The sequence below is a fragment of the Sebastes umbrosus genome, chromosome 17, assembly GCF_015220745.1.
Source record: "Sebastes umbrosus isolate fSebUmb1 chromosome 17, fSebUmb1.pri, whole genome shotgun sequence".
NCBI classification, from domain to species: domain Eukaryota; kingdom Metazoa; phylum Chordata; class Actinopteri; order Perciformes; family Sebastidae; genus Sebastes; species Sebastes umbrosus.
The window spans coordinates 14,705,391-14,733,141 of record NC_051285.1 but is presented as its reverse complement, the minus strand read 5'-3'; the positions used below and the strand labels follow the sequence as shown (position 1 = coordinate 14,733,141).

Below are 27,751 nucleotides of genomic sequence, written 5' to 3'. Positions count from 1 at the left end.
AAAAAATGCAAAAATCTTTTTACTTTGAAAATCAGTGAAGTTGTCATACATTTACACAATGGGAGTATCTATAAAGTGTGAAGATTCAACTCTGCAAACTGCTCAGAACAGTGAACTATACAGCCAAGAGGGAACAGCAACGGTTTATACAATGAGAGAGCTCTTATTCTCGTAGTCATCACCTGTTTTATCATAATTAATGTTGACACAAGGCCGAGACTTTGTAAACTACATCTATAAGTACAATGCTTAATGTATTATCCAGACACATAAAGACAGGGTTGATGAGGAAACAACTTCAAAATCATTCGGTGGCCCACAAACAAATGTGAGCGATCAGGTAGCAGTCTCTGATCCAAGTTCCATCAGTGTTTAGATTTCACGTGCTGGAGTCCCGTCTCGCTCCTTCCCTCTTTGCAGGGCGTTTGGGTTGACAGAGGACGCACGCTGTCCTTGCTGCGCTGTGGGGTCGCGACCTCCTCCGGATGCCTTTGTAACACTGCAGGGACATACCCAAGTCCTCCATCACGGCGCTAAAAGATACGCACTGCCAAAAAGAAAGACAATGCCAGGGTTAAGACACCAATAAAGTCATTATGACCTTTATCAACTTTGGCCATGAGTTTAAAGACGGTGTCTGTACTGTCTCAACTAGGGAATTATTGGACACAGCAATAATTGAAAGCTATACTAATCTAAGTTTAAACTGAAGGCTATGACATTTGATTCATCTTGGCAGGAGCTTGCCTGCAGCTGAATGTGAGCAGGCAGTAAGTCAGCTCTAAAGTCGGACCGGGCAGACATCCGAAATGACATAACACATATAAAATGTAAATCTATCTAAAAGAGTTGTAAACTCTGTTGTCTCATCATAAAATCCAAGGACACAGACAAGAGATGAAGGACAATGTCTGCTGAGCGACGTCCTAGTGCAGAGAGCTATGCATTCATAATATAGCAATTATTTGAAATTATCAAAGAGACGGCCGTCTGAAATGAGAAGCCTCGGGCTTATTTGATTCTGGTAGAAGAATACATCGCATTGAACTCATTAATCTTCGATCGTGTTTATTTGCCTTTTAGTTTGCTCTCCTCCAGAGCGTGGGTGCTCGCTAAATTTATCCCGCAAATTATTATTTTCAGCACAAACTCATCCCGTTTTTTATCTCTCGGTCTTTGCATCCAAAGACCATAGAAGGTCTTCCTCCTTCATCCTCAGGCTTTGCCTAAGGCTTCTCAGACGAATGTGGCTTCCTGCAGGGTTTCCCACGAATACCAGTAACACTCGGTATCAGTGGAGAAAACCTACCTGGAACCAATCTGAGAAAGAGGAGCAAAAACCGTAGATTGAACATAAACCATACTTACTCACCTAATAGGAAGTAAATAAAGTATGAACTTTGATGTAATTTACTTATAATATCCCATAATTAATGTTTCTTGCCACCTGGCAGTACCAGGGTACAATAAGTAATTTGCAACAATTCAGACCTTGTTAATTCTGGTCTTATAAGGTATTTTATCTATATTTGTCTAGTAGTTAACATACTTATTTTACGTACACTGAATAAATAATAAAGGATAAAGGATAAAGGATTTAAAGGATAAATAATCCTTTAATAGTATCAATTATTTTCGTAGTAGTAGGGCTGTGTATTGGCAAGAATCTGGCGATACGATACGTACCATTACACAGGAGCTACGATTCAATATATTGCGATACTGTAAGCAAGGCGATCTATTGCGATTTTTTAAATCGAATTTTAGGAAAACTGTCATAGTAAGAACACACAGCCGTATGCATGAAATCTGATTAAAAAGTAAAAAAAAGTCCCTGTTAACACCAATATCATAGCACTACTTTGAGAAGGCACATACAGTCAGAGGATGCATCTCTTTGCAAAAGAAATAAAGTATTGACTGAGTTAATCTTGTAAACTATTAATTAAAATTGATACAGTGTTTTTGAGGATTGATAGAGCATCACAAAAACAAAATATCTTGATACCAGACATATTTTTACACCCCTACTATGTAGTGGTTAATATATTTTACAACCTATTAAATATTTTCTTGTTTTTTTTTACTACATTTTGGAGAGATTAATCTTGCGATGGCAGTAGATGACAATGTCAGTCCAGGGGAGCAGGGAAGACCTTGAAAGTCAGTATCCCTCTGTGATCCCATCCATCATTACCTCAGTTAAAATGTTCTGCAGTCAGCGGACCTTATTTATGAAAATTACAACTGTACTTTTGGCTTTGGATCTGTGTCAGGGGACATCATAACTCAACACGTTGTTCCATCACTGTTATCCAAATTTCAGCCAACCAAACCAGTCTACCGACGAGCTTAATGAGGAAGAAATTATTCAAATAACTTTTCCTATCTTTTGATTTCCCATAAGGCATTCAGAGTCTGCCTCTAAAGTATACACGAACGCCTACTGACACTTCACTGAATGAAGCAAAACGCGCAGGAGAGCTGCAGAGCTCTGCGCTGTTTATAGAAACTTAAATGCCACATTTTTCAAACTATCTTGATTTCTGATAAATGTGTGCTCAAAAGGACACAAACAGGTGACTCACACATTTTTATAAAATAACTTGCAACTTAAAAAAACAAAAAAAAAAACAGATGTCCTGAGTGTTTTTCCTAATAAGAGTGTGTATTTTGAGGCTTTCATTAAAGTGCTCCTTACATGCTGTATAACAAAAGCAACAACAAGAGCTTGTTAGTTCCTAAGAAAGTCTATTACTGCTTAAATATACCCAATTATACAGCATAAAACCACACAGTAATCGTATTCAACTTTGTCATAATTTAACATTGACCTTGGGGACGAAAGGAATACATAGTAGCACGAGGGTCAGGTATTGGAGGTATAATGGTAATTGGGATTGGCTGACACAGGTGCAGATATACTGGGGTATTTTCAGCAGGGGGCAGAGAGAAGGACACCTAGTTACAAACCTATCGTCTAGAGTGTGTATGTGTTGTAAATGTGCTGCCATGGCTACTCTGTGTCATCCCCCAGCAGCCTGCCGCTCTCCAGATCAGTAGATAAGGAGGTGCCAGAGGAGGAGGTGGAGCCGCGCCGCTGGAACTGACGGGACTGCACCCCGTAAAAGAAACAGAAGGCCTGACACGAGCATGCACAGAAAAAAAGAAAATGGAAGGAGAAAAGAGATCAAAACAGAACTGTAAAAACAAAGAAAAGAAAACACAGCAAATAAGACACAAAAGCAAAGAAATGAATCATGTGAATGGTATTGTTTTTCTTTGATAACAGTGTGGAAAGGGATGTTCCTGTTCTCGAAAGCAGATAGAACTCATGCTTCTGCTAAATAAGACTAATAATTAGTAATTTTCATTTGTACATTCAGGCATAATGCAGTACTGATGACTTATGGTGACATGAATGATATATGACATACAGGTATATGGGCATACTGTATGAGAGAGAATTAAAATACAAAAATAATAGTGAGTTATCTGTCATTTTGAGCTACCAACACACCACTTCTTTACCATATTTAACCCAGTGTTTACTGTGTAGGACTGTCAGACACTGATAAGTCATAAATCCATCTAGTCCCTTTCTTGTTATTACCACCAACAAGTGCAAATATGATTTTGAGTTAATTAATTTTGATTAAGCAAACCACATCTAAAAGCACGTCCATAGTTAGAAAATATTAATTAGCAAGAGACAAAGAAAAACTAAACAAAACATTGCTTGTCCTTTGTCTCTGAAAATGTGTGTGTGAATAAATTTGCATAAATAATGTCATGTCTTTCAATACTTGTGATTATAAACAACTTAAAATTAATTTAACCGCATCTTTTCTTCGACGAAAAACTAAGTTTCCTCGGAGCAGAGACTTTTACTTTTAATCTGGTCATTTGTTATCGCCGCTTAGCAGAAGAACAGCAGCTCCTCATCCTCACTCACCTCCTCTATGTCGGCGTTCCTGCGAGCCTTGTAGATGAACTCTCCGATAGCCACGAACACGGAGAGAACCAGACCGGCGGCCAAGACGATGAAGATGCCGCCGATGTTTTCCACGCCCAGAGCATTGGCCTCCTTGTTGTCCTCCTCTGGACAGCCGTTGCCCCTCCACCACTTCTCCTTCATCATGTGCAGCTTCCCTTCCTCCTGCAGCTGAAGGATAGCAATGGTCACTTTATCCCTGTATGGAGACCCTGCAGAAGACAAACAGAGAGACATTAGAGCACTTATAAATACATTTGAATGTCCCATTACTAAAATAAGGCATGGCAGCCCTGCTGAGGCACCCCTCTGTTTACAGTGAAACAAAAGCATTTTCTACCGTGCAATTTAAGCCTCTGCTCGGAGAACAGAATTAACTGTATGAGACAGAAAACGTGAATCTGCATGTATCTTGAGGATATAAAAGTCCAATTTGCATTTGTAATGTTTATCCAAAATGCATTTCAAGTAACATCACCGACTACAAGCAGTCCAGAGATCAGGTGACTGCAGGATACATGGATAGGGCCAATGTGTTGAAGGAATTAAATCATGTTTAATAGGTTCGAGAAGGAGGCTTCTGCCCCCCAGAGCATTCCCATCCACTATCCTCCAATGACACCCCAGGGCCTAAAACATATGGGACATTAAAGCCTGTTGATCAGATAAGAAAAGAGCTGAATAGACTCAGTTGTCAGCTCAGTGGAGCTCAGCCCCCGCACCGCTGCAACTGCCCTGAGGGCATCAGCCAGTTAAGCTTTAACCCAAACCTGAACCTGCCAAACACACCAAACAACAAAAAGTCACAGTGTAATTGGAGGGGGAAAGTAAAGCCATCACTGGACGCCCTGCACTTTGCCTACCAGCTAGATATTATGGTGGAGGATGGCATCATTTTTCTGCTTTGCATCGTGACTTTTGGTTTGGTTTTAATGCCATATCACCCTGCCCTGCTCTGGACTACAGTTATGGACACAAAGGTAGATGCTCCTCTTAGTGCCATAGATTAAAAATCATTCAAGAAGTCAGCTACAACATCTACCAGGAGTATCGCAGGTGTTCACCTGTCTCCCTTCTTGTTCACCTTTCACAGCTCTGCCTTCAGATGAAACTTGCTAGTTCTTGTACCGGTCAGTGAGAAGTGAAGCCAATGCTGAAGTGCCTTAAACTTGCATTCTTTCTAATAGCCAGCAGGGGGTGACTCCTCTGGTTGCAAAAAGAAGTCTGATAGTAGTCTGATTGTCTATGAGAAAAATGAGCTTACTTCTCACTTGATTTATTACCTCAGTAAACATTGTAAACATGAGTTTATGGTCTCAATCGCTAGTTTAAAGTCTTCTTCAATACAGCATGATGTTCATTTAGTAAATTATGGTCCCATTTAGAGTCAAATAGACCATAAAGCAGGGGATTATTTAGGGCGTGGCTACCTTGTGATTGACAGGTCACTACCACGGCGTTGTCCGGTCTGGGAGTTGTCCGTGTTTTCGTCTTACAACTTTAACCCTTTCATAGTGTGTTTTCAGTTCATGAAAGATAATTGTAACATTTTGGTGCACAGAAAATGTCTTATTTAGTGTTTGGTTGTACTTAGCTCCACCCTCTTGTGTCACTTATGGTTGCAAAAAACCAAGATGGTGACGGCCAATATGATGAAATCGAGGCTTCGAAACGGCAGTCCACAAACCAATGGGTCATCACAGTGGCTACGTCCACTTTCTTACATACAATCTATGGTACCAGCAGGGAAAAGAGGCTGAATACAGACAAATGCTGTGGGCTGAACCACCTGTAGCTCAACAACAAACTGGACTGGATGAGCAATTCCACTGTCCTCTAAAAGAGTGTCAATTTAACTTTCTGAGGAGGATCTGTTTGTTTGCTATCTGCAGTACTACGCTGCAGATATTCTTCCACTCCGTGATGGCCATCATTATATCCTACACGGTAGCGTTCAGGGTGAGAGCAGCCGACAACCTTAGAATCAACAAGCTCAACAGGAAGCTTGGCTTGCTGGTGTGAGTGGAACTTGAGTCTCTGGTGGAGGTGTGTCAAACTACAGAGGATAATTGGCAGTGCTTCTCACCCCATACATGCCATCCATACGGCTGCTTGAATCCTACTGGAAGTCCTTTGTTTCTGTGGCCATCAAACTGTATACAACTCCTCCCCCTGCTGCTGGGAGAAGAGCTTAGCAACCTCTGAACTTTGGCTTTTGTATATAATAATTGCTCCTCTTAAACCTCAACACTTCACCTTCTTCTATTGTATATTGCATGAGAAATCCTTAGTACAGCTATTTCCTTTAGGATGAATATGTTGGTATGATACTATCTCATCTAAGAATAGAGTTGATAAAAGAGGTAATAATTGCTATGTAATGTTATAGAGTATATAATTGTCATAGATACTGACAGCCGATGAACATCTCGTGGTAATTACAGAAATTAAGTGGAGGGGGGTGGCTCCGTCCTTATTTCTATTCGTCGTGCCCATACATATAAATTAAGGCTGTCAAAGTTAATGTGATAACGCGTTAACACAAATTGGTTTTAACGCCACTAATTTCTTTAACACATTATAGCAAACGATCTTTCAAAGGTTGTAGCGGGCTCAATTTTAAAGCTAGAGCGAAGATACTGACATCATGAAACTAGAAAACCTGAGGAATCATAACTTGTTGTGAAGGAGGCTAAATAACGCTCCAAATTTATGCTAAATTTGCAGAGGAAAAACTGTCATGGCCATTTTCAAAGGGGTCCCTTGACCTCTGACCTCAAGATATGTGGATGAAAATGGATTCTATGGGTACCCATGAGTCTCCCGTTTACAGACATGCCCACTTTATGATAATCACATGCAGTTTGGGGCAAGTCATTACACTGACACACTGTAAAAATCTCCCTTTAAGGTACATTTTGAACAGATAAAAAATGTGCACTTAATTTGCGATTAATCACTATTAACTATGGACAATCATGCGATTAATTGCAATTAAATATTTTAATCAACTGACAGCCCTAATATAAATGTATGCCCTGTACTTGTCAACTTGCATATGTTCTTGGCGAAGATCAGTTGTGCTCAGCAAAAACTACCCCAGTTTAAAAAAATATATATTTTAACTGGCTCTACATTTTTTTAAACATCTTGAGAGGAAAAGCGAAAACACAAGAGAGAGACAAGATGTTAAGCACTGCTTAAGTAAACATCCAAGAGCACCAACAGCAGACACGGTCCAGCACGTTGACTTGCTTCCAGTTTTAAGTTCTCAATCCAACAAACTGGCCTGAAACCTCACATGAACATTTGCACTGAACAGCTGGCAGAGCTTTTGGATGGAAGTGCATTTGCATGTTAGCAGCTCTGTACTTGAACTCCTGAAGAATGAAAATGCAAATTCCAAATAAATGGAAGGTTGTATCTACAGTATAAAGCCTCCATTTGCAGGAGGTTCTATTAAAATACTATTCTACCAACGGAAGGCCTTCAGTGCATTTTAATATTCTCAAAAGTATGCATGAATGCAATTTCTGTATATACTTGTCTATGGCTTGTTTTAACTATCTTTGTGTGCAGTCTACCACAGAGAACTCGCAATGAATGCCATAAAGTTGAATCATAAACGAGTCTCGCTGTGTTGAAGTTACAAGGACAATTACAAACTTTTCGTTTAAAGCACAATATCAATTAAAGTATGCAGCAAGAGTTTCTTTTTTACATTACAGTAAGACATTAAAAAGTGAAAGTGTTTTCTTGATTGACAGACTAACTGACAAAGATGGTGGTAACTACGCTACAGACACACTTTTTTCCCACATTTTACAATCTCTTCGAGTCTCATTCTTCTTACCTATAGGTGTTCCCACTCCATATCCCTTGGAGTCTATGAGACCTCCGATCTGTGTGAGGTTGCAGTTTCTCTGGCTGATGTACTCGATGCTGGTGGACTCCATCAGCATGGCGTAGTCTGTCGTCAGGACGCGGGTGATGCCTTCCCTGTTGTTCTTAACAAGTGCAGTGTTCTTCCTGCTGCTCATGAACGCCCACATCTTCTCATAGGTGGAGATCTTTGATTTCTGATAAAGAAACCAAACAGGCAAAAAGTTGGTAAGAATTTGTACTATATGTGTTTGTGGCTACACATAATCATTACTTAACTTTATTTCAAATACTATCATAAACACATATAAGTTTAACAGCAGGATGTGCGGGACTTCTTGCGTGTGTGTCTTGTGTGTGAGTGTTCCTCCTTGCTCAGTCAGAGAAAATGGGACAGCTGTGTTCTAAATCTCCTCCAGCTGATTCAATTTGTTCGAGCCATCAACACAGCCTGCTTCTTCCTATCCAGGCAGCCGTAATCACTGGCTGCAATCTGGGAGGATAAAGCCCTGCATGGATCACCCCTGCTGAGCCACCAGGATGCAAGGAGAGTGGGCGGCGGCGGGGGAAGGAAGTGACAGCCCTGCCCGAGGACATCCGTACAGCGATATATTATATAATATACAAGCTAACAAGTTAACATATGTTTAACTTCAACACAGACGCCCCGAAACGCAAGTAGTCTTAATAAGCATCTTCGCCACTTCCCATCATATGCTCACCTCTTGATGCATCTACGTTGCCTTTCATTAAAAGTAAATGCTAGTCTTTTTCCCCTGCCTCCGTCTTTAGATTCTTTTTTATTTTTCATGGGATGTTTGGCAAAGATACAGAATGATAAAAGATGATACAGGATGAAAAAGAAAAAATCTGGTTATCTGTGGCTGTCGCAGGACTGTAATAAGCCCATCTAATAATTTAATTTGCCTTGAATGTAATGATTGAAATGTCTGCCTGCCTGTGCGCGCTCTGCTCGTGCACTCAGTGCTCGTCATTGGAGTCTTCCACAAGCTGTGAGTACCAACAATAGCCATGTTTGGCGTTTACATTCATTATGATAATTGTGGGGGAGTGGCTTTGGAGGGAAGCCTGAAGGAACGGACTGTCAGTGTTGCCGACTTGGCGACTTTCTCGCCAGATTTAGGGACTTTTGGAGCTGGTGCTGCTGGCTACTTTTATTGGAAAAGAGTTGGCAACGCTGGAGTGGATTTTTCAGTTATTTAATTTTTTAAATCTAGCGTACCAACCCTTCCTTTAACTAATTCAAAATGAGAACTGTTTTTTGTCTGTAAACTTGTTTATTGGATTTACATCTGATGTAAAGTACAGACAGTCAGGCACAGTTCAATACCAAGTTCACATTTTACAATTATTAGCTCTTGTGCTTAAGATGACTCAAAATAGAGAGCTGCGGAATTAATTGCCTTTTGCATGTTCTTGACTTTACTAAAAGACAAACATTTTATTGAAGAATCAAAGTAAGGATTTTATGCTTTTAATTAGGAGATAAACTATAAATGGATGACGGCTTTCTTATGATCTCTGCTGCAATACTTATTAAATTTGCCAATGTGTACAATATAATTTGACAGGATCTACACCTTGACATGAAACAGGCACTTCTGCATAGTAATTCCAATTCTTACTCTTTATGCTGTGACTTTGATAAAGTTAAAAGCTAATTTAGAGCCGACAGCAGTTGTACCTTGAAGAAGGTCATGGTGGATCCATCCCTCACTGCCCCGTATTCAATCCTGGTCTGCTTCGCCAGGTCGTCTGCTGAGTCGATGGGAGCATCCATTCGTTCCACAGTGAGGAAGGCAGCCAAGTTGGCCGTGTAGGAGGAGATGATGATTAAGGTGAAGAACCACCAGATTCCCCCGACTATCCGAGTGGACAGAGCCTTAGGCATCAGCTCCGAGCCTGGAAGCACAGCGATTGGGGACAAAAGGTTAAAAAGTAGCTTAAATCAGTACGTGACAACCAGAATGGTAAGAAGTGCAGTTTGTGTATGTACTATGTGTAGATTCTCTACTAAAAAAACAATGAAAATACATCTATATTCTTCCAAAGCATAGTCAAGTACCCCAATCCACTTAGGGTTATCTTAACAGCTGGATTCACACCGGAGCTACAATTGGATTGTCACCTCAGCCCTAAATGATAAATTGTGCACCTCTTCATACAGTGTCTTTATTTTCTCAATCTGCACTACTACTTTGGTCTAAAACACAAAGTTGCAAAAGAAATTTGATCATTACGAAAAAAGAAAACATAATAGAACAAAAAAGACAAACTTCGAAAAACCAAAATGTGACAGACAAAAGAAAGCTGAATACAAAGACAATGAGGGAACTTAAAACTGAAAAAGCAGAATGAGCACTATTCTTTATGTTTTCCTCTCTGTGCAGAGAAAAGGAGCAATCAAAACAGATGAATGTGACTGAAGAATACATTTACCACGTTTAATGTGCCAGGTTTGAAACATCTGTGTTCCTATTTTTAAACCCTTTTCACTTGGATGCTTATCTACACTTTAAGGGCAAACGACGGGTTGGTTTAATGGCCACGTATCTAAGGAAGCAGTTACTCTGAGGCACAACATCCCACAGAAATCTCAAGGCCCCTGTTAACCACCAAACAGCTAGTTTACACACACATTCCACAAAAGAAACCAAAATGTAAAGACATCCACATCGTTTATGAAAGCTTCTCTTGCTTGTCTCTTCTTTTAGCAATACTGTTATATTTCTGAAGAACTGATAAATTTGACAAATGTGGCTTGCCGTCAACAAAATTGCAACATTTTATCAGCATTGTCATTTTGTTGTGGACTGTTCTTGTCAGTAGGTTTGTTGTCCGTCCAATCAGGCATGTCAGACTTATCCTGCCCAAATCTCCTGCCTCGAGGGAGGTCAAGTCCCCATGAAGTGCAACATGATCGTTATTACAGGGTATGGTTGCAGTTAATGGGGACTGAATCCAGACTGCATGGAAAGGGCATTCGCAGAAAATAGGAGGCGAATATTGATGTTTTGAAATAAACAGTTTAAAGCAGAATTCACAGTGTCGGTACAGTTTTTAAAGCTGTACAGTGAGTTCATTAGACAGCTCTACAGAAGAACAATAATCGTCAACTATTTTGATAATTGACCAATAGTTATTTTTCATGCACAAATGGCAGTTTTCAGCCTCTGAAATATGTTTTTTCCTCCTTTTCTCTGTTTTATATGATATAAAAGTGTATATCTTTGGGCTTTGGACTGACAAAACAAGACATTTTAAAACATCACCTTGGACTTTAAGAAACTAAGATGGACATTTTCACTATTTTTCTAGACTACATTTTATAAACCAAATGATTTATCTAGGAAAAAGTTGGCAATAATGAAAATAATCGTTAGTTGCAGCCCAGCTCTACTCTACTGGCATTTACAGCCTTTGTTATTAGTAACCCCGTAAAGCTGCAATAACTAATTATTTATCGGACCACCTGACAAATTCATGTCCAGTATTCAATCTTCTTTTAGCTCAGATAAGGGCTCTACTATAACTTGTGAGGGAAATATCTTTTGTTTTAGCTGCTAAATGCTCCACTATGTTCCCCAGCTAGTCGTTAACTTTGTCTGTCTGCTGTTTGGTGCTGGGTTAAGTAGGGTACAGTGGGTTTTATAAAGGCTTTTTAGCTAAAATAAGCTGCCTGCTGCAGCCGAAAAACAACACTAGTGAGAGCAGTAAAGTTGTGAGCAACCCCTTTCACATACAAGTAGCCGTTTGATCCATTGTTAATATAAAAATATTGATTATGATTGCTTTAAATGTGACCTAAATACCTTGCCGCATGAGAGCTCCAACGCCAAACCAGAAACTGTTGAGTAAAGTGAAATTGTTCTGTATCAGAGTCGAGGACGGGTTGCATGGATGTGGGTTGTACCACTCGTACGGAGTAAACCTGCAAGACAATAAAAGAAGAAGAGAGAGAAAAACAGATGAAAGGAAATTCCAATATCAGAAAAAAAGATGCAAAATCTAAACAAGAAAAACCTCCTCTGTGTACTGTGGCTATAATCTGCACAGGGGGCACACTGGTCACGCACTTCACTTCAATGCAGGCTTCTAGTTTATCTGCAGTGCAATTTACACTTCACCTTGATTTGCATTTCGATTTTCACAAAAAATACAGTATTTCAGTTATGGGTTGCTAGGTGCAACCTGCTGGAAGGGGTTTTTATGTACCACCTGAGAGGGAGCTGAAACAAGCACAATGAAAGCCAGTCTGGCAGATGACAGGCAGCTACAGCATATTTTGTGTTATTTTAGAATAGCTATGGATGATTAGAAACAGTCATGCCAATTATTCCAGACTTTGTGATTCTGGTGAATTTGATACACGTCTGTATTGTTTTAAAATACTCAATGCTGGCACCATGTTACATTTTCTTGTCTGTGCAATTTCAAATTAAGCACTCACCATCTATATATACTACAGTATACCCTCAGCAAGCATTACATCTTTCCATCCCATCGTACATCATCTCATTATCACAAGCATCGATTCATCCTCTTACCTGGCAATCACAAAGAGCACACAGCTAACCCCTGTGCAGGCTAGCAGCACGTACATCCAGATGTCCGGAGACAGGGGATTAAGGAAGGAGAACACGCCCGGATTGGTGCCGTTAGGTTTGCGGTATAGGATGGAGATGCCTAAGGTCATGAAGGGCTTAGAGAAGTCGATGACTTTCTCTCTAACGTATGTGATGGTCAAGGGGGCCACGGCGAGGTCTGCAACCTTGGAAAGACAGATGTCAGATACAACAGGTAAAACGGCTGCTCGAGGTTACACATGGCGTCTTGCAGGATTTGTTTCTGTCAATGTAACTAACAAATGTCAGTGTATCAATATCCAAACAACATATAACCTCGTTAAAGTTTTGTATGCTTCTCTACTGGAGAACATACTATTATAATGAATAAATGAGTAATACAGAACAATATACAGTGAAAAAGCTAAAAGAGATTAACAGATTTTTTCCCCCTAAGACTGGATTCATCAAACCAATCAGTGTCAGAAGTCCAGTGAATTTCAGTGCTGTTTATATGTAAAGTAAAATTCATTCATAATTCATAACTATGGCCAAGCTGTTTATATATCCAGAGGCTAAAACCATTGATTATACAGTGCTGTACCTCCTATTGATATTATCAATGTGATTCTTCTGGTCTGTAAACACGTCACCTTGTAAACAGGCTTTGTTACCATCTGTGAACATAATTATAGGCTAATTTTTTTATTCAAAGTGAATGCAGGATTTATATCCACATTACGACCGTGTGGGGTGACGCTATTTTTCAAGAAATAGAGAGCTGATTCATAAGGTGGCGGACCATTAATTCATTTTTTATACAATATCCCAAATTTCACCTGATCTGGAGCAGATTAGTCATGAAGAAAATCTATTAACTAATGTTGTGATACTGTATCGATTCTCTAAAACACTGCATCGACTGACTGTATCGAGGTATCGAGTTTTAAAGCTATAGCTACTGGCCAACCATGTCAACCAGCTTGTCGAGAAGGAGACTGAATAACGCTCCAAAGTTACGCTAAATTTTGGCGAGGAAAAGCATACCCACTTTATGCCAATGCTATGCAGTTTTCGGGAAAAAACATGCAGTTATTTGCATGCAATACAATACAAATGTGTTATTTTTGACTATTCAAAAAAGGTGTAATACTGGTGTGTCTGTTATACAATGACAATTTTCCTAAAATTAAATTTTAAAAATCTAAATATATCACCTTGTTTAAAGTATCGCAATATATTGAATCATTACCCCTGTACCATGATACATATCGTATCGCCAGATTCTTGGCAATACACAGCCCTAACATTTACGCAAATGCTGTACTTATGTATAGTTCTGAGGTACTTGTACTTGTACTCTTGTACTTGTACTCTATCTATCTATAAATTAATACAGATTTGTGAGACAGAAATTACCCCATGATAATCATCTCACAACCCCTCAGATTTATTTTAGGACCCCTCGTTGTGAACCACTAGACTAAACTACCTGTAGTTAAAACTAACTCCACTTCGACCAATTATGACAGTTTTAATCTAGTAATGTAATATATAAAAATATATAAGTTACATGGGACATTTTTCTTCAGAGTGAGTACTTTTTAGCAGGCTACATTTTGCTTCTGTACTTTTACATTGTGGTATTGTAAAAGATCTGAATACTTATTCTACCACTGAGAGAAAATGATCATGGCGGCCATATCCATGAAACCAAAAAGCTAGGGTTGTCTCTCATTATACCCAATATACCTCCTGGCTAACTATCATACCTGTGAGTAGGAAACCCCTGTGGTGTGACTGCTGTTAACTCACGTGGTCAATCAGCTCCCGCACCATCCCGCTCCACTCTCCCTTGTCATTCTGGGCGCCGTATTTCCCATCAGCCACCAGTCTGACTTCATACGTGAAACCCAAGATGTTGGAGAGCTCTTTCAAAAGGTCCAGACAGTAACCCTCGAAACGATCATTCCCAATCAGCTCCTGCTCTGACTTTCTGTGCATCACATATGGATTTTCCTGTGCAGCAAGAGAAAACTCTGCACTTCACCGTTTTCACAGCACATTCCTTATTCTGATTCAGTCCTTAAATCCGTTAATCCTTATGTATATTTCCATTTCAATATATTTTCTTCTATGCTACCTTTTCTCTGTGTATGGCCTGTGTGCATAATTGGACAAAATTGTGAAAAATACAGATTGAAACTATGCAGTTCTTCTCCTTAACACCCCTCCTTCCCACCATTTCCCTTCTCATTGTATTTCCCTCTGTTGTTCCCCTATCTGCACTCTACACACCCCACAATGCAGTCCCCTCCTTCTCCCTCGTCCCTACGCTGTCCTCTGTTTAACCTTCCTCCTCACCAGTATCGTGGTGACAATAAGAGTCCTGTTAGCCAGAGAGTCCGTCACATTGTTATTCTTGTCTCGGCTGGACATCTCCGTCAGGTTCATCCCCCTGTACGAGTTCCATACAGCAATCTGGAAAGACAAACAGGGCTTTAGATTATTATTGAGCCACAATGTCTTTACTATGGGAGACAAAACTGAAGTGTATAGATATTTACTTTTGTTAAAACTTTGAATAGGCTGTGTTTGGATCACTGTTAAAGGAAAGATTATCTTATTATCTCTGACACCAAAAATAGCCCGATTTAGTCTCTATAAGTCTCAACAGGAAACTAAACTGCTCTGATAAACTGCATATTTATAATATTTTCTGATTCGTCGAACAGAAATGTGAAAAAGAAGTTATAAGACCTGGCTCATTTTCAACCTTCTGCTCCTTTCACCATCCTACAACATTTCCCTTTGCCCAGTTCTGCTCTGATGATTCTGGGCAATGTGCTGAAAACTCCATTTTATGTACAGTGAATATGAAAAATGAGGACGTAGTTTGCTCCAAAGGCAGCTGCTGATTGTGTGAGTCAGGACAAAAGTTTACAGCTATTCTGGAGTAAACCAGTATCATTCCTGCTGTGAGAACAGCAATTTCTTTATGATGAATTATTGCTTTGGATTGGCATGGATATCTGTAAGCATTTACTGTATATTTCATTGTGTCTGAATCTGAAAAATACACATATAACAAAAATAGTGTTAATTACAATAACTGTTAGATAACCTACTTTTGTGCATATTATTACTTGAAGTAGGGCTTTCACAATATCAGATTTCCACAACCCAAAAAATTCATGATAACGATATTATCGCGATATCTATATATATAAAAAGAATATTATAGTAATGCAGTCAGTCAAATTCATCTTTAACTTTGTTTATTGTGTGTCTCTTTTTTGGCAAATGAATTACACTCAAAATGCAAGTGTAAGTAGGTGCAGAGAGAGTTTGTAATCATTTAAGAAGTGCTGGATTATTTACCCAATATTATCATATGTGTATTATTACCATATTATGTATTTAATATAATGTATATCAATATTTTTATAATATCATGATTATTGTCAATACTGGTATATCGCAAAATCCATTACTTGATGAAGGCTAATGTCGTACACTGTTTGTAGCTGTACCTACAAAAAGCAATGCACCGCAATTTGTATATATCCCACAAAATCAATTTGTGTGTATATAATCGTGAACCAGGAAATATAAATAGCAGTGAATGCCGCATAGGGAGAAGGTCGGGTTGGACGGGTGGGTCAAATAAACACCAGACTTTTACCCAGGAGACCGACGTTGGTTGCCGTGTGAAAACAGAAATCAACGTTGATTTATTCGTCACGTAAGTTAAGTACTTAAGTTAAGCCACTTCCGGAGTTATTGTAAGCCAAACCACGATCTTTTCCTAAACCTAACTAATTAATTTTGTTGCCTAAACCTCAGGAAGTTGTTTCCTGTGAAGACGGAAGTCTATTTTGAAATGACTGTATTCATGTAATGTGCAGAAATTGACGGTATTGCTGGAATTTCTTAGGAAAACGCAAAAAAAAAAGACGGATAACTTTTTTCGTAAGATATCCTACAAAATGTTGTATGAGAATACGTTGCTTGACAATAGAGCTGAAATAATAAGACATTAAGTCGATCGACAATATGCAATTATTTAAATAATCAAATTAATCGTTTTAGTTATTTTTTTCCAGGTTATCAGGATTTACTGACTTCTCGCTTATGTGATAATAAACTGAATATCTTTAGGTTTTTGAATGTTGGTCAGACAAAACAAGACATTTGATGGCATCACATTGGGCTTTAGGAAATTATTTTTCATTATTTAGTTTTTTCCTGACATTTTATGAAACCAAATGATTAAGAAAATAATCCACAGAGCAATCAATAATGAAAATAATCCCTACTCGAGTATGATGGTGAGGAATTGGAAATCACACCAGCAGGGACAGCATGAATGAAGAAGGGCCGGATCAGACAGGGTCGATGGAGAACGACATGGTGTTTTCCCTCCATACTGTTATAGTAGCTGTGAATGAGAGTGTCCGGTTCATCGGACCAGGCGGCATAATCCAGACAGTTATCAGATTAGAACCGGCGTCTGGCAGCTGGATTTTGACCCTTTCAAATCCCATCACTGGTTAAGAGCTGAGCAAAGGTCAAGGGGGCTCATGACATTGATGCAATAAAGTTAAGTGCATTAAATTATCAAGCTCCATTGTTAATAGAACTAAAGCTTACCTCCTTGTGCTATTCAGTCTTCGAGCAAAAAGTAATGATTTTGGGTACTTTTAGTCAGAAACAATGGCATTCGCTGTATAAGAGGATGAGTAGTAGTGAACGCATCAGTACCTCTTATTAAACTGAGCACTACAGACGGTACAGTCTTACTTTTCACAATTTATTTTGCACAAAAGGGGCTATGTGGGATTACCTATTGGAAAAGATAACACGCTTTTCACTCCCCATTACGTTTTATCTTATTCTGTTCACTCAGTGAGACAGACAGAAAGTGCGCTCACTTATAACCTTGCTAAAAGCACTCTATATCTCCACTGTGGCACTTTCGCAAGGGGTCTACTCTGTGCGGGAGTCCATAAATCTGCCTTATCTCTGGACACACCGCAGATGAGGAACACAGTGAATGGGGTTGGATTTAATTAATTGTATTGTCCTCAATCTCAAAGATAAATGGAGAGAGGGAGAACAATATGTTTGGTCTCAGATTGTGCCGTTTCACACAATCCAGCTTGTGTTGTTTGTTGTAGAACTGCGTTATTTTGGTAAATATCATCCTCTATGAAATAATCAGCTGCATGATTAGTCAGTTTGAAGTTTAAGTAATAAAGTAATGTGACCAAGCCAATGAAATCAATGTTAAAATATAGCCTAGGACGACTGCACGGCATACAGTCATCATCTTTTTAAACCCCTAAGTCGAGGATTTACTGTGTATAGCCTTGCAAATTTATCATGCGTACCAGAGCAGCTCCCAACAACAAAGTGTGTTATAAAAACTGACAGGAATTCTCTCTCATACGCTGGAAGTAAAATGTTATCTATGAATCCTAAAGCTCATCTCCATCCAGAACCAAATCAGACTGGAAAACCGTTACCACAGAGCCAGAGACATACTAAGCCACGCCAAGAAAGCTTATTTCCAGAAAACTTTAAGAGAAAATACTTTATTTCCTCAGAGACTCACTTTGTTTAGTCCCATCATCCTCTTCAGAGTGTATTTTACACTCCAGTGCCCAAGAACTAACACGACTGCAACGGACTGATAATTCATATTTCATGACCATAAAGTCAAGCGTTTTATGCGATGTGCTTACCATGTTGTGGTATTTCCTCTGAGGGGAGGCTTCTGAGGGCTAAAAGTACTGAATGGAATTAAAATTACGGTATAAATCACTGCTTCTGCACCTTGACAGCTGCTGCCTGCCTGCATACCTGTCTGACAACCGAGACAGACGGAGAGGAAGAACTTTGCCAACTTCTGACAGTAAACTATGAGATGGAGGGGATGAATTAATTCATCATCCCTTCTTTCACTCAAATACTTCAAGGTGATAAACAGAGGTAGTACAGTAAAGAATATTTAAATTGCACTTTAGTATTAACAGTATATTTTGTAAGACTAAATTAAGAAGAAGTTAAGAACAAAGCTAATGATAGATTTAACTAGGGCTGCCCCTCTTCGTCGATGAGTCGACTAATCAGTCGTTTTGGTCTTAGTCGACTAAGGGCACTTTTACAAGCCATAGTCACTTTGGCTAGTCCAAAACAGAGTGAAATTGATACTTTTGGTTCGTTTTCTATTTAATCTGGTTCGGTTTCATGGTGCACGAATTAAAGTGGACCAAATAAAAAAATAATTCGCTGAGCAAATTTATCTTTTTGGTCTAGTGTGCTGCCACTCCTGTGCAGGGAATTGTGGACTTTCTCTTTGTTTTCACTTTGACTCGGCACTAATCTACTGTGCGCATGAATCCATTCTCCTCAAGTTTACTTTATAACACCACTATTTTTGTGGACTTTATTTAGCATATTCTGTATGTTTTCTTGGGCCCAGGTGTTAAGCAAACATCGGACTTCTGCAGAAGTCCAGGTCAGTCCTCCCACACTCATGTTAACCTGCCATTTACTGTACCTGTGTCCATCTCCTTTGGCTCGCTTGGAAAGAGGTGGTTGTTTTGGAGTACGATTACTGCGTTCACAACTGCACAAACGAACCGCACCAGAGTTTGATTAAAACAGACTAAATGTTGGTTTGTGAAAGCACCCTATGATTTCTTTAGTTGATTAGTCATTTTTTTATGCTTTTTTTCATGCTGAATTACTTATTTCCAAAATTTAAAGTGGTGCTTTTGTGTGATTCTTTTGTGGAGAAACTCCCAGATCTGTCGATTAAATCAACTAATAGATTAGTCGGCAAATTCGTATGAGTGTTAGTCAACTAAGAATTTCTTTGGTCGAGGACAGCCTTAGATTTAATTTAATTTGACATCGAATGATTTATTAAAAACAAGGATTGTTAAAAATCACACTGTAGTGAGCATTTAAACTGTGCACTGGTTCATGTGTCAGTTCGAAGGCCAACAAAGGGATCTGCTCCTCTTGCAGCAAATCTCAATCCTCGACTTAAGCTGTCTTCTCCTCCGCTAACTGGATCCCTCTTGGCTGCAATTAAATACTAGTGTGAACGCAGTCTATTAGTGAAGCACATTACAAGTAGTGGACTGACAAGTCTCTGCAAAAACTGGAACGGTAGGATGAATTCCCTTGTTTCTATCTTATTACTCACAGCCACCAGCTGTGGAATGACATTGCATCAAGTGAAATTGGAGGACTTCTTACTTTTTTATAGAGGTATTGTTATGTCTACATAAACAAAGGGATATCATATTTTTTTTCTACCACTGCTGATATAGTTTTGACAAGTGTCAGAGCAATGCCTGGACCCAAACACGGGGAAAACTGAAATGTCAAATACATGGCATTGCTGTACACAAAATCAGTGAAGAGAAACAAGGTTGACAAGGCAAGGAGCAGGGAGGTGTGTGGCATACAGAGTGAGTAAAGAGGGGAGAAACCGGGAGGCGGACAACAATGGCTTGGACCGAACATGGCAGTGGCACAAACCTTGATCCACCTCTTCGTGAGGCGACTTCCGGCCTCCACAACACCCTTTAGAAAATGTGACAACGTGAAGCACAGACAGTGTGTAAAGAAATAATCAGTTGTTGCAGCGGTATTAATATTCATGACCGGACAAATCTAAACCAAATAATAAATGTTCGGATGGATTATGCGAAACAAAATCTCTACAGCACCTCTCTCTCTCTTTCATACATACACACTCACACACGCCTTAATGGAATGAATCAGCCAGGGTGGAAGCGGCATGAGAGTGGTGTAATTGGCTGTTTCAGGCCCCTGTGCTCACCCTGGAGGTGCCGTCCTCTTTGAGGCTGATGATGTCCAAATCAAAGTCTCTCCTCAGGCCATCTGTCTTATTAAGAACAATGTGCCCTGTCAGTCCGTCCCACTGTGCCTACAGAGAAAAGACGCAGAGGGAGAGAGAAGTGGGAGATAGTCTCAAATGCCGTCTGAGTGCGGCGCCCTATTGAAGCTCTGCAGCAGGCTCCCAGGAGGAAAAGTGAAAGGGATGGAGGCAGAGAGATGAAGTCAGTGCTGACAGATGGCTGGAAGACATCAGGTGGAGGCTGGAAGACATCTACAGGTTGTTTCTGTAGTACAATCTCAATATGCATGAAGGTTTATGTTCATGATAGCAATAATAACTACATTTAGATGCATATTCATACTATCAACAGGGATATTCAAATTGAGCTGGTATGCATGTTAGCACGCATGCATCTTGTACATAGTAATTACTAGTTTTTCCCTGTGGACAGTCACAGCTGTACATTACAAGTCATCTACATCTGTGCATACACACCTGAATGACTTCTCTAAATGTGCCTGTCTGTCTGTAGACCTGTTCATTTCAAGCACGTGATTTCATATCCTGTACAACTTGATTTAACATTATTGTTTCATGTAACCCATATTTTTATTTTTTAGTTATTGTATGCTGCATATATTGGCTAATTTTGGATGAATTCTTATACCTTAGACATACAGTATGTGAATCAAAAACTGATTATTTTCTTCTTTTGCTAAATACTGAGAGAGAGAGCAAGTGAGGTACACCTGAACATGTACTTAAAACATGAGTAGTGCCATGTTACACCAAGCCACTGCCAATTTATCTAAATTCACGTTGAGTTTGAATTTAAATGTATATATATTGCTGTAAAGCAGCTTTCCCCTTTGGAACAAGATAGTTTTGAACCTGAACAAAAATAATTTGTTAAAATGCTAAAATTGAGGGTATTACACAGTTATGGACGTAGCACAAAGGCTATCAGGTTTTATTTCCTATATGGAAATTGAGACATTAAAAGAACAGTGTTTAACAATTATGGGGCTCTATTGGCATAAATGGAATATAATATTATATGTATGTTTTCTTGAGTGTATAATCACCTGAAAATATGAATCGTTGTGTTTTTCGTTTATATCTACATAGGGATGTTTGCCATGTTTCTATAGTTTCTATAGTAGCCCAAAACATACAAACCAAGCACAGACTTTTCCTGCTTGGGTCAGAATCGATAACGTTACTTGTTCCTGTTACCGCCGCTCTCTCTCTCTTTTGCTTTGCCACTCTCTTCCCACGTACACACACACACACACACTCTAAGCACTCTACTGTTACAACAACTGGCTCTAGAGAGGGACATTTACGTTTTCACGTCGGCCACCGTAGTTCTACTGCCAGATCCTACACACTGCACCTTTAACAGATCTTTTCTCTGTGCCGCTCACACATTTTAGACAGCTAGGAGTAAGCAGAGTTCCTCATGACAGGAAATTGATGTCTTCCTGCTTCATTTTCTTAGTGAAGAAATATGTCTTGCAGTAAAGACATTATAAGGTTAAATAAGAAATATCAATGAAAAAAGACTTTAAAAATGAGCCGCAAAAACACATGAACTGAATCTGAGAAACAACTTTTTGTGCAGTTGTAGACATGAACGTGTCAACAAGAAGTCAACATTTAAAATCCATGATATTACCCTCTTTTCTATCATGAAATGATGTGCACTGAATAACAAAAGCGTGTCCACACATTTCAAACAGAGTTCTGTTAATTTTGTCCACAGAAATACGCTGCACTATTGTGCACTACAATAGCCAGAAGGGAGAGAGAAAACACACAGGTTATGGTGCCCAGGATTTAATTTCAAACCATTGAAATGAAAGCTGTGGCCTCATATTCTGCACTCTCTTGTCAGAAATGGTTTTTAATTGAGTGCTGTGTGAGACACATTACTGGTTCTTGCAATAAAAAAAGCTCTTATCTAGTGATGAATAGCACGGGAGGACAGATGCTTCAAAGGATGGGCAGTGGCAAACAAAACGAAAAGCTGATGAGGAGAGAGACACTGAGATGCAAAGAGAGAGAGAGAGAGAGAGAGAGAGGAGGATGGGAGGCATGAAGAGGAAAATATGAGTGAGGGGATTGAATGAGAATAGCGGGCAACGGCCCTCTGCTGGATTTAAGATTTATCTTAAGAGAGATGAAAACACTCACGCATCAAAGGCCTCATTTCTGTCTGTAGGCATCCAGCCTGACAGTCAGGCCAAACCACACGCTTTCAACTTTTAAGTACATAAATACCGTATATTTTCATGTTGTGTACTTTGAGAAGCAAAGCATGGCCTATCAGAAGGGACCTATGAAGGATCGTATCACATAAAATGATCTGACATCCACTTTTGGTGCGTTTCATGCTTGCAACAGAGGCATTACGTGGGAAATTTGAAGGATCTTGTGCTCACCAAGCCCTTTCAAAACACTGAAACACATTTAAAATGCATGGCGGTCAAGCTAAAAAGCAACAGGGGTTTCTTAAGTCATGCTGCTGATGTAACAGGTTTTCTAGGTCTCTGTGATCCGAGGCCTTATCTGACACCGACCTCTTTGAAGAGGTTCATGAAGCGCGGTCCAAAGCGCCAGGGTTTGTGGCGGTGACACTGCAGGGAGCTGACGGTCATCTGAGTGGCTCGCTGCGACGCAACGGCAACCATGAACACTGCATCATACATCAAGGCTGCGTCTGTCTGCGGAGGAGGCAGAGAGAGGAAGATGTGTTTTCTCACGCTGCACTTAAAAGCCCATGTGAAGTACACAACTAAATATCTGAAAAGCTGAATTACAGTAAAAGAAAACGAGAGAGCATGACTTGAAGATGAAAATTTACTCCAGACAAATTAGAGAAGTAAACAGGAATAAATATAACTAAGGATTACAGCTCTAACATTTTTATCATGCTGAAAGACAACTCCTGCAAAGAGTTACAGGTTAGCAGGTGTTTGCAAATGTGCACGCAGCATACAAATGTGCATCATTGGCTTTCAGCAGAGCAGCTGATTGTATTGTTAGTGTCCTGAAAACAAGAGTATGGAGCTTACAGTCATGATTCCGTCCATCAGGCCACTCTCTTGTTTGGGACCCTGCTGTCTTTCCATGGCCCACTTGTCCATGGTGGCGGCTACCCACGGGTCATCAACATTCAGCAGTCTGAAGCCCGTCATGTTGACCCCGCTGTAGCGGTACGGCTCCAAATCCAAGGCAAACAAATCCTGCAAGGGAGAGAGGAGCCAGAGGGAAAGAAGGATGTGTTGTGTTTATGTGTGTGCGATGGAGAGCAAAAGGATAGACTTAAGCTCTAGTTCAGGGTGTAACCTTGTCAGCCTTTTACTGGGAATTGGTGAGCCGCAGCAACATTTTTTAGTTTTATGTTAAAGTCTGTTATTTGTGCTTTTATGTGTGAAACTTTTATGCTGCTGTCTTGGCAAGGACTCCTTCGGAAATGAGATTTTAAATCTAAATGGGACTATCCTGGAAGAATAACGGTTAAATAAATAAAATAAACATTCCCAGTGAATTTTCAAAGCCAGTTCAAGGCCAAATTACCACACAAAAGATGAGCTTGGTTTTACTTTGTCTGCCATAAAACAACTTTATTAGTACAGTTTCCTAACTCACCAAAGTCGTGAAGAAGAAATGGTAGTACTCGGTCATCATTCCCATTGATGACAGCTGAAAAGTGACAAGAAGACATAAAGTAATAAAAGAAAACGCCAGGCCATGATGCTTATTTCAAATATGAGTTCTCCAGTGCTGCAACTGACTAGTGTCACATCTTCAATAAAAAAGTAATTTGGCTGGTCATTTCTCTTTTGCTTGGTGCATTAAATATGTTACTAATTTATTTGTTTAGGTTTAATTGATTTTATGACATTCAAAACAGGGTGGCATTAGACATAAATAAGAAAAAAAAATGTTCATGAATTTCACTACACCTTTGTATGAGGTACTTAGTGTATTACCTACAGTAGATGACGGTCGACAGGCCCCCAGTTTGGAGAAACAGACAGGACTGCAATGTACAGCTACTGTATGTATCAGTTTGTACGCTTTATTTAGAATATTTTCACCGGTTTACCTTGCTGTGAGACAGCTATACAGTCTATGTTTCTGATGGGTAGCTGAAGCTGTTATCTATGCTCTCGTCAAAGCAACCAGATGCCATTGAAAAAAACAGTAAATTTACCTTGTAGAAGACAGGGGTTGCTGGTCTAGTGCTGCCTCGATTGGTTAGTTTGTTTGTGTTATCGTGTGACTTTGGTTAGTTCAGATTCACCAAAGTCACACAATAGCACAAACAAACTAACCTTTCGAAGCAGCGGCAGACCATGCAACCCCCATCTTCTGCAAGGTCAAATTACAGGTTATTTTCAATGGAGTCTGGTGGCTTTGGCGAGGGCTCAGATGGATACAACAGCTTCAGTTCCTATCAGAAATGACTGTCTGATGGCAAGGTAAAGCAGTGACAATATTCTAAATATAGCATACACTTAAACTGATACTGATTTGTTTAGGTGAGCCTTTATTTTAGGCGGCTAAAATATGTTTTGCTGTGGGCCACATCCACAGTGGTACATCCCTTTGGTTCCATGCCGGTACTCCTGTCGGTTTCTCCAAACTGGGGGAGCACCTACCATCATCTACTGTAGGTAATGCACGGACTATAGATAAGTACCTCACTTTTGTTCTCTGAAATTGTTAATAATTGGCAATATAGATAAAAACAACATGAACAAAGATTTGAAATGTAGAAATATGTGCTAAGTATTAGGACAACAGAACTGGATACAAGATTTTTCACTGTTCGGTCCATCAGGCATGTTGGAACAGATGCACACACAAATATGTCTGTCAGCATGTCTGTTAATTTCATAAATCATCAGCTAGCAAACTTCTCCATCTGTGTTAAATTGGCTAAATAGTAACAAATCCATTTGAGGGGGAAATAAGTGTTAGACCATTTAAAATTCTGACTATGATAAGGGAAGTGCTATTTCATCCTTTTCATTATCATATCCTTTAATGGATATAATCATTCAAATGAACGCCTTAGTAAACAAGGTAATAAGATGTTGCCCACAAAGGACACATAAATGTGTCGTAAAATCTGTAGAACAAACTAATGTAAAGACATTTATACAAACCTGCTTGAGGAGCTCCGCAGCCATGCGATAGGAGCAGTCAAAGAGAATAAAAAACTCCTTGTCTTTCTTTAGTTCTTTAAGCAGCGGTCGGGCGTCTTGGTTGCCCGGGGTCAGCTGGCGGATCTTGATCTTCAGGTTGTACTTTGCCGGAGCCTTGATCAACTCCTGCATCCGCATCAGACCTACAAAAAACAGCAAATAGACGTTTCATTTATCCCCCTCTTAAACATTTGTTTTCCCTACTCCACTGCAGGAAGGTCATAGGTCAGGGTCAAGGACACTTGCATGTTGTCATGGGAACTTGGACCCCTATCCTTCAATTGAGGGATGTGATCCCTTTTCACTGTATCACCCTGTTGCCGAACGTATTGCTTAACATCTTGTATCTTCTTCTCAGATCCTTCTTCTTTCTTTTCAAACACTTCAAAGGCAAACACACACCTGTGTTCTATAGCCTGTGCACACACCCCACATTCCTGTATCGTGTGTGTGTGTGTGTGTGTGTGAACAGCAGAGTGTAATTACGCAGATGTGTGTCCGCGTGACATTTCAGGAAAATGAATTTCTGATCGAAAATAAAAGGTAAAAAAAAAAAAAATCTATAAACTATGACATTTCAACAGCGGCAGTTCATATTCTCGGGGTCGTGGGCAGGGACTGACTCTATATTAGACACCGCTGGATTTGAGGCCATTGGTGTTGTGGTTTGGCTCTCTGTAGCGTGAAGGCAGAGGGCAGCAGTACTGGCAGCTGTTTGATATGAGGCACTGGTGCCCTGTCACAGATTGAGTTCACTATAGCCAGCACGAGGAGGGTGACCGCGGTAGACGGTGGAATTGCATTTTGTGAGTAATTATAACCTTGACATATGAATATAGTGTTAGGTCCAGAAAACACAAGCCAGTGCTTTTGACCTCTTCTCCCTCTCCATTCTTCACTTCAAATGTCACACAATGTTATAGCTGATATCCAGTAATGCAGTGAGAAATAAAATCATTAGCAAAATGCAGTCTTCAGTCAGTTATTATCGACTAGTCGACTAATCGGTTGTTTTGGTCTTAGTTGACTAAGATTTCTTTAGTCGGTTAGTAATTTTTTATGCTTTTTTCATGCTGAATGACTTATTTCCAAGAGACTTTTGAGCACATCTCTGGTAAACACAAGATTTAAAGTGGTGCTTTTGTGTGATTCTTTGTGGAGAAACTCAGTTTTATATGATCTCTCAGTTGAATCAACTAATCAATTAGTCGACAAAGAATTTCTTTGGTCGAGGACAGTCCTAGATTTGTGATTAAGTTGCTATTCTGTTTTCCTAGCTTTAAAGACAATATTACAAAAGAAGCGACAGATTTCTGAGCTGAATTGTTCAGTTATATCCGAGTGAAATGAGCTCTGAATCTACCTGATTCATCATCAAATCTCTTGTATGTAATATTTTCTGAAAGCAAAAAGAGTTTAATACATTTGGTCAAAATCATTTTGTCAGATTTATATCACCCAACTCCATTCTGCTGATACTTTGCTTCTGCAAATTCCCTTTCATTTCCATATAAAAGGCTGACTAAATCAGGTGCCTTCACCTTCCATTACATCCTTTTTCATGCATGGCAGAATATAATGATTTCTTGAAGTATATCCGTGAATCATTTTTGAAAGTTACAATCCGACAGATAAAAACGATGGGCCCTACCCGTGCTGTCCTCATAAACCACCGTCAGCTTCCGCCATTTGAAGAAAGTGACCACGTCCAGGATGGCCCTGGCGATGGCGGTGTACTCGGGATACAGGTTGATGAAGAAGGTGTCTTTGTTGTCCACTGACGGGTGTTTCCAGCGGGTCTGAATGTGAGGGACCTCCAGAGCGTTGCAGATGGACTGAACAGCGCTGACGGAGGAGCTGTGAGAAGGACCGAACACTGCGACCACCCCGAGAGCGAGCTGGTCACACACTGGTGGTAGAAAACAACACAAAGTCACATGGTTGTTGTTACAAGTTATTGAGATTGTTTCTCAACCAAAGTCCATCGCAAACCAGGTTCACTTTCTATGGAAACAAGTAAGAAGCTATTTGTATAATTTACAATAGCATGGGTTTTTAAAGGGAACTGAACTAGCCTTTATTTCCTTCTTACCCAAAGTGAGACAACTCAGTCCATGTGATCAGCAGTCGCTCTAATTCACGTTTTCCAATGGTTAGGGTTTCATATTTTGTTTATGGAATTAGAAAC

The 27,751-nt window shown here is 39.7% G+C and overlaps 1 protein-coding gene across 5 annotated transcripts in view; it reads right to left on the bottom strand.

Annotated features, from left to right (window-relative positions):
- grik1a (glutamate receptor, ionotropic, kainate 1a) overlaps positions 1-27,751 on the bottom strand; it is a 43,081-nt gene continuing 15,330 nt past the window's right edge. The window contains exons 3-18 of one of the 5 annotated variants that reach the window (XM_037749649.1): positions 27,215-27,472; positions 25,525-25,706; positions 23,999-24,052; positions 23,422-23,592; positions 22,927-23,070; positions 20,324-20,431; positions 20,020-20,064; positions 14,827-14,943; positions 14,278-14,481; positions 12,445-12,668; positions 11,710-11,828; positions 9,582-9,799; positions 7,848-8,073; positions 3,956-4,206; positions 2,974-3,142; positions 413-547 (exon numbers count right to left, since the gene is read on the bottom strand). In XM_037749649.1, coding sequence (XP_037605577.1) covers positions 3,017-3,142; positions 3,956-4,206; positions 7,848-8,073; positions 9,582-9,799; positions 11,710-11,828; positions 12,445-12,668; positions 14,278-14,481; positions 14,827-14,943; positions 20,020-20,064; positions 20,324-20,431; positions 22,927-23,070; positions 23,422-23,592; positions 23,999-24,052; positions 25,525-25,706; positions 27,215-27,472 — 2,447 coding nt within the window. In that variant the 3' untranslated portion in view covers positions 413-547; positions 2,974-3,016. Of the gene's footprint in view, positions 548-2,973; positions 3,143-3,955; positions 4,207-7,847; positions 8,074-9,581; positions 9,800-11,709; positions 11,829-12,444; positions 12,669-14,277; positions 14,482-14,826; positions 14,944-20,019; positions 20,065-20,323; positions 20,432-22,926; positions 23,071-23,421; positions 23,593-23,998; positions 24,053-25,524; positions 25,707-27,214; positions 27,473-27,751 lie in introns of all 5 variants that reach the window. The other 4 variants (XM_037749648.1, XM_037749651.1, XM_037749650.1 and 1 more) reach the window with 4 other exon arrangements.